The 15,356-nt window shown below is 45.4% G+C and overlaps 1 protein-coding gene across 21 annotated transcripts in view; it reads left to right on the top strand.

Moving 5' to 3' along the window:
• GRIP1 (glutamate receptor interacting protein 1) overlaps positions 1–15,356 on the top strand; it is a 1,150,044-nt gene that overhangs the window by 1,095,063 nt on the left and 39,625 nt on the right. For 14 of the 21 annotated variants that reach the window (XM_085653460.1, XM_085653456.1, XM_085653452.1 and 11 more), the window contains 4 exons: positions 3,211–3,367; positions 4,649–4,760; positions 4,887–4,931; positions 8,832–9,065. In XM_085653460.1, coding sequence (XP_085509586.1) covers positions 3,211–3,367; positions 4,649–4,760; positions 4,887–4,931; positions 8,832–9,065 — 548 coding nt within the window. The remainder of the gene's footprint in view (positions 1–3,210; positions 3,368–4,648; positions 4,761–4,886; positions 4,932–8,831; positions 9,066–15,356) is intronic. The other 7 variants (XM_085653454.1, XM_085653453.1, XM_085653446.1 and 4 more) reach the window with 1 other exon arrangement.

The raw sequence follows: 15,356 nt of genomic DNA, 5'->3' as shown, positions 1-15,356 counted from the left end.
GCCAACCGTGCTTGAAGTGTATTCCCGGTGTTGTCTGACCGCTTGATCCTCCTCAAGACACTATGTATTTCCTCCCCATTAGTCTCCCCGATGGGTTGGTAGATGGTAGCTGTCAGAACTTCTAGCTGAAACGCTGCTCTTAATGGCCTAGGATCGCTTTCCTTCCGGTCTGCGACTTCGAAGTCTTCCATTCTGGCTGCCATCTCTTCGCTGGCCATGATGTAGTCGATTCTTGTTGCGTCCCAGAAGGTGAGCTGAGGATGCCAAGAGGCCGAGCGAGCTTTTTTTAGTACATGGGTTGATGTCAGCTTGTAATTATTGAGAAGGTCGTGCAAGGGAGCTGCCCTGCATGAACCCCGAGGAAGTGGTTCAGTTTTGTCAAGATCCTTCAGATTGAAATCACTGGCTAGGATGACCTGATGTGATTTATATTTGTTTAGCAAGTCTTCGAGGTTCTGTGCCATTGCCTCCAGCTGATCATTCATGAGGGTCTGTGCAGGGTTGATATAACAGTTTAATAACAACAGGCGTGTTGGATGTTTGTTAAAATTCAGACCTCTGATCTGTAGGGCTTGTAGTCCAGAAGAGTTTGAGTTAATAGCTGTGGCTGCAAGGGCACATTCATGTTTTATGAAAACCGATAAACCACCGGCTGGACGGCCAAAGAGGTTCCGTTTTATGGCTGGGACTTGATGTTCGTAGTACCCTGCCAGAGGAGTGCTGGACAAGGCCCATGTTTCTTGGAAACAAATTATGTCCCCGCTTTCCAGTAACTGCTTCAGATTTTCGTTGTTGCAGATTTTGCTAATCCCTGCTATGTTCCATGAAATTATAATTAATTGCTGCTTATGGGTTAGTCCTGGCCCAGCGTCTCCTCTGACCGGCTGGCTTTTGTCGTAGTTAGAAATACTGTGGCCTCCTTCTTGCGAGATAGGGGAGGTGGTGCGTATAACCCGGTGATTGTTTTGGCATGAGATCCTGATGCCTATTAGGTCCCTTTGGCCCATCTGGCTTCTATCCGAGAGTCCTGAGCTATTTGTCCCGTGCAGGACCGACCAGGTGGCCTTACCCCCTGTGTCTGGGGCCAAGACGTGTGGGTATTTTGGGTGCGGTAACATCTGAACTTCGATGCACCACTCAGCGAGTAGGGTTGAGTTGTTCACAACGTCTTGTTGTATTTCTTTGTTCTTCAGACCCACCACTGATGAGTCGCCATGTGTGTCTCCCTTCATGCTCAGGAATTTTACCCATTCTAGGTCTGTTTGTATCTTGTCTAGGGTGTCAAGATGTTTGAAGAGACGTAGAATGTTGCTCCGATTCAGGATGTCATGCTGTCCCATGCTAAGGAATCTCGGTGTGAGGACCACCTCATATACAGCTGCTGGTTCACCCACAGTTAGGGTACTTTCTCCCCTTTCTGTGGCTGTCTTTTCTGGAGTTGATCGTATGCTAGTGCTTCCTTGGTGAGTTGAGGCAGGTCCTGTTTGGGGCCGCTTGTTTTGGCCGTGATTACTCCTAGTAGCAGGCTGAAGCCCCAGACTTAATTGTGGTGGATTTGGAATGTCCGACTGTAATGTCTGTGTTGCCGAGGCTATCTGGATGAGGGATTCTGCGGGAGATGAACTTTTTCCGGCCATTGAATCGTTGTCTGTGGGGGTGATTCGCCCTTTCTAATGACTTTTGGCCCTTCGAACTGGAGATGCTTGGTGGTGAGGTTGGCTTGTGCTGAATTTCCAAAGGCGTGGAGACTGGGGGGACGTTTTTGCCCCAGTTTTTGTCGGTGAAGATTGGGTAAAGCTGAGTGACTTTTGTGTCCCCTTGTGAGAGCAGCAGGTTGATCTTTGATGACTGCAATTGTCTCAATTTTGCTCTCCTTGATAAGGAGGGTTCATGTGTGTCGGTTGAGAGTGAAATATGTTCCTGCAAGTCTGTTCCAACAGCGTCACTAGCCCTGAAGTTTGGGCTTTGTGTGTCTTTAGATATTTCGGGGCTGCTACCAGGAATGTTAGTCGTGTGCACTGAACTTTTTCCGTTGTCGCCTGTGATCTTCTGTTCTAGTGAAACCTAATGCTGAATATTAGGTTCTTGTTGCCTTCACCATATTCCCTATTTCAATGTGTTACTGATGCATTGGCACAAGCGTACTGTAATGCTACTTTTGAAGCAGCAGCGGCTCCTCCGCAATGCTGGAGAAGCGTCGCCCCACTGGCTTTGAGCCAGAGGCTGAACAATAAAAAGATACGTTACTATTGATTTATTTTTTAGGTGCTGGCTCTGGGGCAGCGTGTACAGGGAGGGGTGGGGCCAGGTCATGAGAGGGGGAGGAGAAGTGGTAAATGTGCACTTTTCAGTGCACATGTTATTTGGCCGGCTGTCTCAGGCTGGCCAAACTGGCATGCGCACTTAGGTTTCTCCAACCCGGCTGTATTGTACAACCAGGTTGGAGAAACAACACAGACTCACCGTGCCTGAGCGAGCGTTGATCCAGCCCACTCAAGCCAATCCCCACGCTGCTGACATGCTTGGGAGCAGCACAAGGATTGGATGGGGAGTCTGTGATGTCCCAGGAACTACTGGGACCAGGAACAGAGGAGCACGAGGCAGCCGGCAGCACCAGGTAAGTCTTCATTTTTTAAAAACTTTTTAACTTCAACACCCCCCCTCCTCCCTCCCCCGGCCACATTCTCCCCCAGCGCACTTCCTACCTGCTCCCTCTCCCCTCCATCCGCACACCGGTCTTTGTCGGCCGCCACTGATTTGAAGTGACAACTAGAGTCATTGATTCTGGTCAACAGAATCGTGACCAAATGTACAGTTGTCTGTCAAATATCTACTGTACACTATCATCAAAATTATGATTCTGGCAACCTTACTATACCGGTTCTGTCAGAAGTGAAACTAAATAAAGTGTTGATGGTGAGTGTACTATTGAGAAAAGTGTCATAAAGAAAAAATACTACACCCAGAAGCACTGTATGCAATTCATGCATTGTCTGAGCATGGTGTGAAACTTATACATAGGAACTACAGTTCTTCTGAAAAAGAAATAACTTTTTTGTTTAAATGTGATTGTAGAATTGTGTACTAAGGAAGGGAGAACTTCCACAAACATGTAGCGAAAGGGAGGGCTACATCTGTGCTGCCACCCTTGTTTGGAAATTAACGCTGTATCGATGCTAGCCTGGGAATAACAATGTGGTGAACTTTCAGGTCCCAGTTACCAGGCTTCAGGAGGATACAACTTCAACACGTATGAATGGAGGAATCCGAAACAGAAGGGCAGCTTATCACCAGCGAGTCGGCAGCGGCACAATCCTTTCAATGACACTGGATTGGAGGACGAATGGGACCGACCTGCAAATAGCGGGTAAGTGTTGCAATGCCATGTCAAATCACAAGAGAGATGATCCCAAAAGAGATGATCCCAGGTGATAACTATCAAGGTCAACAAACAGTATCAAAACTTATTGCAAAGTCAAATATTTCTCAGTCACAAAAAGCATAGGACTCCCTAAACAGCATCTGTATCCTTCTCATTATGTATGTGAACTTGAAGATACTATGAAGAGTTTAGTTGCTGTCTTGAGTGTGAAGAAGGGCAACACAGCTGGGTGTGTCTATTTAGAGTTCAGGCAGCACACTAGTGATATCTGGCTGCAAACTGTGGAATGGTCACGAATCATCTAAAGATTTTGGCCTCCAAAGTCAAAACACTAGTACAGGAAGTCACTACATGCTTGTAAATAATTGTTTAATTTTATAAACAAAAAGTACTTTGTGCTTTTTCACGAAATGCTAGACCAAATCTGTAAACCTTTCATCTTTGCCTCATAAATGAACAAACATGCTTCTAGCTATAAATGAGATCATAAACAATGTGCAGATAAAATATATGTTTATGTATGAAGGTGACTATAAAATTACCATATTGTCAGACATGTAAGCCTTGCCCCACCAGACCAGAATTTTTATGATGGCAAACAAGGCACATTAATTTTATTAACAATAGATTATTTGTCTCCTTGTCTAAATAATGTGCTTCATATTGACATTCATCATCATTCTTGCTTTAAAAGACCCTTCTTGGTTTGAGAATATTACTTCCTTGAAAATAATATGGAAATACTACATTGATCATGCAGTGGTGGCTCACTGAGCTACAGGGGCTTCAAGAGGAAGCTCTGCACCCTGTGAGGCACGGTCGGCACCACACAATGCCCTGAAACGCAGCACCCACTGTGTTAATCAGTTAACGTAGCAGTGTTCATGAGAACAAGACTTTAGTGTTTTCCGGAGCACTGCCGGGGCCCAGGTCAGTCCTTTCAGCCTCTCAAGGCTCCGGATGACAGTAGGAAATAGGAAATAGGGGGTTGCTTAGCTTGCCAGACCTTGGAAAACCAATCTGATTTCACGGTTTCCCAGCAAGGCCGCTTCCCCAACCTGTGTTTTTAGATGACAGAGCAGTAATACTCAAACCACAGGTTTGCGCTGACATCGGAGCACAGCGTGCCCGTAATGTCACCCTGCAGTTCTGCTGAGAGCCTTCACTGCTCTAATGTCGGGCCAGACATGGTGTTTTTAGTAATAACCGGTTTGGGCGTGAAATGGTCGCCTGCGCTCTTTCATTGTCTTTCTCTCTCTCCTGCAGCTTCTCCGGCAGCAACAATGGCCCGGAGCCCGAGCGCGAGGAGAACTTCTGGTCCCAGGCGCTGGAGGATCTGGAAACCTGCGGCCAGTCTGGCATCCTGCGGGAGCTGGAGGTACCGTGCCAGAGCACCCAGCTGCCTGTTTATTGTTCTCTGTTTTGTCATGGTTTTTTTTGTTTTTTATCCTTATTATTTAGTTTGTGACAAACTCTCCTTTAATTACGTTGACCCTTTCCGCAGGAGAAAGCTGGCAAGCTTCTATATTTGAGAAACATGGCTCTCCTGGTACATACATTTTTTTGTCCTTTTATTTTTTTTTCTCCATTTATTTTGTGCCTGTGCAGCTACTTTCAAGCCCGCCCAGCAAAATAAATCCAGACTCAGTGCTTCAAATGGGGCACAAAAAGGAATGACTATGGTCACGTGCACAGAGTGCATGCCTCCTGGACAGCCAGTACCGGCCCATTGAAATGGCTGAGACCATGTGTGAAACTGCTGGCACTCTCACCTGACAGTGCTTCTTGTTCCCACACCTCAGCACTCGCCCATTTGAAGCACTTGAGCCTGCCCCTCTCGAATGCACTGAGAGTGAGCGGTATTCCGAAGAGAGGCGCCCTGTGTGCACTTCTGCTGCTGTGTGCTGCTTGCTTTCATAAATACGTGTGCAAACGTTTTGGTGGGGCAGCGAAAAGCGTGTTTACAGCACTTACACAACCTTTCTCTCTGGCTTCTTTGCAAAGGCATGGTGTGTTTTTCTCGATTCAGACTTCTATTTCTTCTTCAAAGAACATGGAATTGAAAGATCGGTCTTGCTGCCAAGTTACAAACTCACAACTGCTCCGCCGGAAAGCACTTCTCAAACTAACAACTTGTCCTGTGCTCCGTTTTATTTTTGGGCTTTGACGGCTTGTGAAGAGAATACATACACGCTATATTCATTTAACGTTATCCTTGTGATCTGATTTCCTGAAAACTCAAAACAATTACACACTAACTTCTTTTTAACTTTGGCAGAGGATATGCTGATTTTTTTTCTTGTCCCTCCTTCTGAGTGGTGGCGGCCACTGTGACCCTCTTAAAAGGGTTCACAGTCTGGTGCGTGGAGCACCTTGAAAACCCCACATTAAAGGCAGCCGCAAGACAGAGTGGAGCTTGGAGGTGGCCCAGCTTCTGCGCTGCGAAGCGGCTTTATGCAGTCAGGTGGACGGCTGTCTGCATGGCACAGGCAGTTGTTATCATACACTTAAGAGGTTTTGTAAATTAGCACAAAAGCGAGGACATGTCTTTTTGATTTGAGAATCCCCTGAGCTATTTTGGCATGATCCCATAGGCCGCTTGTTCCGGGTTTGTGTGGGCCCAGTAAAAGAATGGAGAGAGTTGTAAAGAAGATATTACCTGAGCATGACATGGTACATTCCATTCCAACAAATCTAAGGGGTGAGAGCTTTTTCTCTTCATCTCTAGATTACACACTTTTTAAAACAGGAATGCGGTAGTAGGGAAAGCTCAGCACCTTACTCAGTTCAATAGAATTTCTAACACAATTTTCTTTATTACTATTTGTGGTCTGGCCCACCAGAGTGGAAAGACTCGCACCTTTGTCTTACCAGCCCTTCCCATATTGTTGGCGTTCCAGTACTCTCGGGGAGAAAGTAGATAAAAATCATACTCGCTAGCTACAGTAAACCCACTCATGCTTTGTACCCAAAACCAATCATAAGGTTTCAAGCCAACAAGAGTCAAGGACTACTATGTCAGTATCCTAAGTAGGACCTAGCTTTTTTTTATTTTTAAGTATCAAGCAAGGCATTGTTAAACTTGTTCAAATATACAGAGTAAGACACAAACCTCGACACCTTAATATTGTTCTGAGAATTCACACCTGTTCCTATTTACATTCCCTCTTGGGGGAAGGCACAGTAAACCAACAAGTGTATGCATCACCAAAAGTTCTGAATATGACATCTTGATAAAGATGAACTGCATGTATGTAGAAAACCAACAACCAGGAAACCGCTTAAGGCACTCTCCCTGCTTGGGGGCACTAAGGCACACTGGTCACACCCCATGAAATCATAAACCCATGGGCAACCTGGCAGTAGGAGTAGAAGTCCTGAACCACCATCAGGTCAGCCCTGCCTCAAGCCAGCCCTGCACTCATCAGAAACTACGCAGAACCTTGGGTGAACCGACGTAGGGTTAGAAGACCTGAACCAGGACCAAGTCAGCCCTCTCTTTTTAACAAGTCCCAATTCCCACCTAAAACTCTCATATTAGATTTGAGATTCCTGGCTGTTGGTTCTAGTTATAATTTATGGCACTATTTCAGCTTACACTGGATTGGATCGATAACAATTAGTAGGTCATGGTGGGCGGGTTCCAGTGGCTTGGTGCGCCATGGGAGATCCAGACAGAGAGGATCACCCCAGCGTGACACAGGTTTATACAGCCTCTCTTTGTCCCCTGCTGATGACCACATCTGGTCCGATAGCGCAGCTAAAGAAGGGCTGGAAGAGAACTATGGGGAAAACGAAAGGGCAGTGGGGGTGGAGATGAACTGGCTGCGCCGACATTCTGGCCAACTACGTTCATGTTAGAGCAACTAATATCTCCTCTCTGTTATTTTCGGGGTGCTCTTTAAAAGGCAAAATTTTGTCATGGACGTTCTTTATGCACGAGAAGTGTGCTCAAAAAGTTTCATAGATTATAACTCTTGCTTACCAATCCTTGCTTGTTATGTACATGATGCATGAATCTCTTTACTATGATGCACCGAACACAAAGAAACTTTTTCAAAATGGCTTACACCAGTGTTTTGAAGCATGTTTGTTAAATATATGGACTTAATATCCACACTGTTTAGAAACAGTTCTGAAATGGGTGCTTATGAACCAATCTAATACTTTAAAATTTATCACGAAACAGATTATTCTACTAAAGGAAGAAATACATTTAAGTTCGGATCAGAAAATTGTTTGAGGACTTGAAACACATGATATACTATAGGAAAAAGTCGTGTCTATCAGAGTCTTAATCAGATGCATCAGGGACTTATGATTACATTAACTTTACATCATAAAAAAGTGTATGTGCTATTTTACATATTAAACATATTCGTAAGATCATTTCTTAATAGTAAAGTTCACTATGATTTCTGGCACCTTACTTTTACTCTTCTTCCTGTTTACAGTTTGCAAGCGGTCCCCAAGCGGGTGTGGAGGCGGAGGTAACATCTCCATTGGCTCAGCTCCAGCCCGCTCACAAACTCTAGTAATGCCAGTGGACCAGGCAAACTTTTATCTTCAAAACTGTTTTCGCTGACATGACAGGAGAAGTTTCAGCAGTAACCGAGTGCCGGCTGATCCACTATACCATAGCAGCAAGATGGGCCGGGCACTGTTTTTTAAATTTTCCATTGCTAAACCCTCAAAGCGGAGGATTGTTTTTGGAAAATGAAAAATCATTGTCACTGGTGCTAGGAGTTAAATGCAGCACATAGGGAACATTGCTGTTTTTTCCCTGCCCTGTACATTTGCTGTGTTTGGCACTGCAGAAGGTACCAAGGCAGACATACCACCCCACTTCCAGTATCCACATAGTCTGAGACACGCAGCCTCACATTTTCATGGATTTGCCAATGATGTAACTATTTGTTGTGGGTGCTCTATGTTGTTTCAGAAGACATGCCACTGAATGGTGGCATACAAATGGTATTCAAAGAACAGATAACTATTTCTTTCATGAACAAAAGAAAAAAAAAAGCATAATGTGCCATATCAACTAATGAACAAAAGAAAAAAAAGAGCATAATGTGCAATGTCAACTCATTCATGAACAAAAGAAAAAAGAGCATAATGAAAAATAATGAAAAGAAAAAAAAGCATAATGTGCCATGTCAACTCACACATTTACCCATTTCAAAAAGGTTTCATATTAAAAATTTGGGTTGTGTGTAAAATCTTTGTCAACTATTCTTAACTTTATCCGAAAATATCCCATCTGTTTTCTATGGGATTCACAAAACGGACAATACAGGGGTTGCTTCACTCCCCTTTTACTGGGCCCTGCGTGATTGCTGTGTTTGTGTCAGCTGGAAAAGTTTGTGTCTTTCATAAAAATGACAAAACTCATATTTTCTGTTTTATTTCTCTGACATTAACAAGATACTGTTCATTGATGCTCTAGGCCACCATCATGTCCGGCAGCACTCTGAGCCTGAACCACGAGAGCCCACAACCTCGCAGCCCACTGGGCAGGCAGGCCAGCTTCCAGGATAGGAGCTCGGTGAAAACCCATTACAGCCAGTCTGCTCGCAGCAATACTTTGCCAACTGACGTGGGAAGGAAATCAGTGGCCCTGAGGAAACTGAAGCAAGAAATGAAAGAAATCATGTCACCAACTCCTGTGGAGTTACACAAGGTCAGTTGCCATGTGCTCCTTTTTGTGTACACAGGTAATCGGACGCCTTTTCTTACTGAAATGGGACCTGTAAACTTTGGAACATATAGCTTAAAACATTGAACAAACATCAGGAGTATTATAATTTGGTTTTTTTAGGAATCCGTAACATACTTGCAGTGCTGTAGGATGTTTATACATATGTAGGGACTGCATATATTTGTACATGCTATGAACATATACATATGTTTGTAGCATGTGTGGCTGTAGATACACATGCCCTGCATACTCCTGGCATGTAGTGTTGGGCCCGGATGTTTGCAACTTGTTTTTTCTTTGAAGACGTCTAAGTCACAAGACCTGTTGTGACTCCACCCTTGGTCCACAATGCACCAGCGCACTGGCTACACTTGTCTGTTTTCTTACGCTACCAGACTCTGAATTTCTGGAATCCTGCTCTGGGATTGACGTGGTAACACAGCGGTTCTTTCTTCTTGGTTCCAACAGACCACCATTTGACAATGACTAAAACAAAGACACTGTGAAAATCAATCCATCCGTAACACCAGGCAGTTCAGATTTGATGGTCACCAACCGTTATGCACCACATCCTCGAGCTGCAGTTCTTGACTAGCTTCATCATCTCCATGTTGATGCTTCTTGGAGAATGCCCCTATGGCAAAAGTATGGAATGTACACCCTTCCAGTTCTACCCTAGCTGTAACACAAAATACCCCTCGTCAGAGATGCTTACATTTTCTGAGACACTCATATGCCAGAAGTGGAGGAAGAGGGAGCTGGCCATGCAGGGAAGATCCCAGAGGGCATCTTCTCCAAGGCCTCCAACATATGGGAGATCTTAGGATTCCTCAGACCAGTGGTGCAACATACACCAGCCTCTGGGCCGAAGACCAAGTCAATGTCATGCTCCTCTACAGCATTGCAACGTCAGTCTCAAGTTACAAAATGCACCTTGATGGAGGCAGAGCACCACTCCCATGGCAGTCTGACATCAAGCCTTGAGTTGAGCCAGAAATGAGACAAACCTTTCGGTTGCACTCCTCTAGCCAGGTCACCCCGATCTCAAGAGGCTGGGTCGACGCCTGTGAAGACCTCATCTAGGGTCACTAAACAGCACAGCAGTTCCACATCATCTCAGTACCGAGGCACCGAAAAGCCACACTCAGTACTGAAATCACCACCGTATTCGAGCCAAAGCTCCAAAAAGCAGCCCTCCGAGGTGAAATAGATGTTGAAAGCACCTCAGCAACCAGCATTTCTGTTGGTGCCAAAGTTCCCCCAATGGCAAGTTCTTTACCATACATGGGTCCATCTTAGAGAAACTCTGAGGTTCTCGATTCAAAGCAGGGGGTGCTCTTCATCCACTCAGACACAGACAGAATACTTGACAAACCTCCCGCTCTAGGACTCCTCTGAATCCTAAAAAAGTGCCAGTTGGCCTTTGAGGAGGAACCAGGACTCAACTCCTCCAAACCACCAAGTCACAAAAGGGTCAGGTATTCAGCCACTAGCCCTACACCATTCCAACCACTGCTACCCACACCTCCTCCTCCATCGCTATCCCCGCACTCTCCTTCACTTGTGCCAGAGGACATTGAGCCGGGCAGTCATTACTACCCACAAAACCTCAATGACTAGCTCTTTAGGACCCAGGAGGAGATAATCCCTGGAAGGACTATGTGGTAGATCCCCAAGACGACTCCGATCTCAAGCACTACCCTCCCAAACCATCCCCACCAGATGATGCTATTGCATAAAATGCAGTAATACAAAGGGCTGCACAACATCATCAGGCCAAACAACATACAGTGCAGGAGGAGGATGACTTACTGATCAAAAAGCAATCTGATGGAACATGCATAGCATTACCTGCCCTTGCTGAACAGAAGGCTCAGGTGGGTGACCGACACCTTTAAGGAGCCAGTAAAGGCCACAGTGGTTACTCCCCAAGTGGAGAAAAACTGAATGCCTGCACTCAGCGATCCAGCTTATATTCACTGACAATTTGTCAGTGAACACCCTTAGTTGTTCGCGCCACCTGTAAAAGGGCTTCTGCATGGCCCTCTGGAGACGGAACTCCATCTGGAAAGGAGTATAAGCAAATCAATCCCTCTGGAAAGTGGGTAGCACTTGGAGCAGCCATGCATTGGCCTACTGCAAACTCAGTGGGCCTCCTCTCCAGATACAAGTGGTACTACTGGGAGGGGATGGTGGGAAGCTGGTAACGCACTTCCAAGAGGCCCATTACAAATAGGACAGAAGTTGGTTGCTGCGAGAAAAACCATGAACACCTTCAACACAGCAGATAAAGCATCCTCCTCTGCAGTATGTCTGGCTTATGGTATCAGGGATTCGGCCTGAGGTGTAGCGGCACCTCTTGAACATCCCCTTTGATGTGGAGGATCTGTTTGACCCCAAGTTTGACCAGATACTCAAAACATCAAAAAAGACACTGATATCGACAAGTCCATGGGGGCCCTACAGTCCCCTAATCCAAAATCTGAGTGCCGCAGGTAGCAAAGCAGTAGAGGTTCAAAACCAGCAGTCACAGGTAGGAGACCCTCATACCAGCAGTCCTTTCAGGACCCCCTGCAATCTAGACTTTCCAAAGAATGGGCCATAGAGGAAGTGGCCAAAGGAATGGCAGACGTGGCTCCACAAGGAGTGCCTCCACTGCAAAAGGGTGTGTCTCTCTCCATTACAACTGTCGGGGGAAGACTGAGGCACTTCCTGGCCTAGTGGGAAAACATTCCCTCAGACCAATGGGTCCTGTCCATTGTGTGAGAAGTTTACCATTTCGAATTTCAAACAGCCCCTCACAATATCCTATCCTGCCGTCATGTGCCGAGTTCAGACCACCTTCTGGAGAAAGAGGTTAGCAAAGGGCACAATAGAAGCAACACCTGCACACCAAAGCAGTCAGGGGTGTATTGACAGTACTTTTTTGATTCCCAAAAAGGACAGCTGGCTGCAGACAATCCTCTGCTTCTAGCCACTGAACAGGTTCATCGTCTCAGACCATGTTCACACGGTTACTCTACAAGACTGCAGCTACAGCAAAGCAACTCCATGTCAGCGCTAGATCTGAAAGATGCATACTTTCACATCCCGAATGTCTTCAGTTCATGATAAGCAGAGAACACTGCTAGTTTAAGGTGTTAGCTTTTAAAGTCACTACGCTCCAACGGTGTTTACACATTGCCTAGTGATATTAGCAGCACACCTGTGCACAAACACCATACATGTCTTCCCATACTTAAACAGATGGATGATAAAGAGCAGCAAACAACAAATACCTAGCACACACTCAAACAGCAGTCTTGACGTCACAAACAAACTGTGAAACTGCTTGAATATTAAGATACTTTGCCTTGACATCACAGCCTAGGTTTCACAGTCAATGCATGAAAATCCCACCTTCACCTGTAGCGGGATTAATCCTTTCTTAGCTCAGGCTTAAATGTGATAACAGGCAAAGCCTACCCCAACAATGAGAAGCTGCGGCCTGTATTTCAGACCCATTATCCAATTACTGTTCAAACTGTTATGAAACTGCTAGGGACAATGGCTCCATGCACAGTGATTGTACCATACACCACGTTACACATGCGGCCACTACAAGAATGCCTCTCAGAGCAGTTGGCACAGGTAGAAAGACACTGAGAGGAACTGATGTTGGTAACAACTAGGGCTCCACAATCTTTGCTTTGGTGGAACATCAACAAACTGTTTTTAGGCAGTACTTTCTGCCAGTGACAATCACTGATGTGTCTCTTGTGGGGTGGGACGCTCACTTCCATTAAATGACTATCCCAGACACCTGGATCCCTCAGCATCAGGGTGCCATATAAATTACCTTGAGGTGCAAGCCATCAGACCGAGTGGTTCTCTCACTTCTACAGGGCAAAACAGTACTAATAAAAACAGACAACATGACAGCCATGTTCTACATCCAGAAGCAGGGCGGCCCCCCACTCGCCCCAACTCTCGGCAACAACATTCACCTGTTGGCTGAGAATTTGCCGGAAGTAAAGAATGGCTTTGCAGACCTAGTCAGCAGGATCCATCAACAAGTCCATGACTGGAAACTCCACTCACAAGCCCTTCACCAGTCCTTTCAGTGGTAGGGGGACTCCAACAATAGACCTGTTTGGCACTCCCAAAAATACAAAAAGCCTACACTTTGCCCCCAGATACCTCTACCCAGTCCATGGGCAATGCACTATGGATGAACTGGTCAGGGATATTTACCTATGCTTTTCCGCCTCTCCACCTCACCCACACGTGGTGAGGAAGACGAAGCAGGTGTCCATGACGCTCATTCTTGTGGCAGCAACCTAGGTGAGGCAGCTCAGTGTTCCTAGAGATGTCAGTGAGACTTCACGAGACGTCAGTGAGACTTCTCGAGACGTTTCAGCACAGGCCAGACACCCAAATCTCAAACAACTGAACCATGCAATCTAAAACCTAGAGTTCGGATCCCTCAATCTTCCACAGCCATGCATGTTTATCATGCAGGAAGATTGAAATCTCACTACTCGGGTCTGTTATACCACCAAGTGGAAAAGGTTCACGCATTACTGCATGTCCAGGTAGTTAGATTTCTTTAAAGTCTTTACATTTTCTAAAGTAGTTTTTACCACTAACACTTAAACAAAGCAGGCCTCGCCTACACCTCTGTACGAGTACACTTAACTGCACTTGCCACATACCTTCAAAACAGACAGAACTCTTGTGCTTCTCACGTGATTCATGGGTCCTTGTTTTGAACCCCTTCACTCATGTCAACTACAGTTCTTGCCTTAGAAGTTGTCTTTCTTAAACGCAACCACCTCCTTAAGACACATCAGTGAACTCCAAGCTCTTACAGTCGTGAAACCATTAATTCAAGTTCACAAAGATAGGTAGTTCGCCAAACAATCTCAAATTTGTGCCCAAGGTTGTTTGAACTTTCTGTAGCCTTTGCCAAACCTCACAGGGGCCATGACATTTTGAAAGGGAGTATTGCAAGGTGGATATTTAAGAACACCCAGACTTGCTATGCGAATGCCAAATGCACACTCCCCTTTCCCCAGAGCCCACTACATGTAAAAAGGGTGCAACCCCAGGCTTTTTAGGTATCATTCTTTTAACGGATATCGGCAAGGCTGCTACTTGGTGAACACCACATACTTCCAGCAATTATTGTTGTGCGGATGTTCTAGCACGCCAACAAGCTTTAGTTGGCCAAGCTGTATTAAGAACACTTTTCCAAACATCTGGTGGCTACTCTCTGCTTTGGAGAGTGACTGGTTTATAGTATATGCAGAGCATGTGCATCTACAGCTACGCATGCTATGAATGCAAAATGTTACTCTGTAAACATCTGTTCGCAGCATGTAATGCTGTACATGCGCCCACCCTCTTGGAAGCAAGCAATGGTCACAGATATTTTCCATGTCCTTAAACTTCCTTGACTGTGTACATCCCACACTGTCTTCAACACTACATTCCACTTACACTACTGGCCGGCTGAGTGGAAACTAATCTGAGGTGGAGTCAGTGTGCTGGCGCGTTGTGGCCCAAGGCTCTAGTCACAACAGGTCATGTGAATCAGATACCTTCGAAGAAAAACAAGATGTAAACGTATGGGCCCAACACTAGATGGCAGGTAGACTACTTGTATATTATGATACTTTGCAAACTGCTCATATTAAACAATCATGATTTTCTTCAAACATTGAAAAAGAAATACATGCTGTACTGGGCTCTATTTTCAGGTCAGTGGACAATGCGTCAACTTAATGTGTACTTTTATCAAGAAACGCATTGTGTCGGCGCTCATCTTTTGCAGACAGCATTTCACCTTAATCTGCGCATTCAAGCTGCTCATACTACTTGGAAAATAATGTCAGGTTGATTTGTGTATTTGTGGGTGGGTTCTTGATTGGTGATGCAGATGATTTATACAGAGAAAGAACCACATTATATTTCAGTGTTTGCAGCTTTACATTAAACTGAATGTTGTTCACTTGAGGGACATCGCGGTTAGGCAGGCAGCCTCTGAGTCTGCAGGTTTCATTGCAATGCTCAGGGGACAGCAGGCTAATTAGAAATCTCATTGAACAAATTCGATCCTCCTGTTCCAATTATTTTTTATTCAGACCTCTGCAGGTGGCATGTCATAGGGATATGGGTGACTCGCAGGTAAACCTTTGATTTCCGGCAGGTGCCAGAATCCTTACAGCCCTGTATCAGGTGAGTCACAGGGCCAGGAACATTTATTCATCTGGTCTGGATGAATCCGATTTT

This window comes from Triturus cristatus, chromosome 4_1 (genome assembly GCF_964204655.1).
Source record: "Triturus cristatus chromosome 4_1, aTriCri1.1, whole genome shotgun sequence".
NCBI classification, from domain to species: Eukaryota; Metazoa; Chordata; class Amphibia; order Caudata; family Salamandridae; genus Triturus; species Triturus cristatus.
The sequence above is the reverse complement of the archived record's forward strand: the minus strand, read 5'-3'. Positions and strand labels throughout refer to the sequence as shown.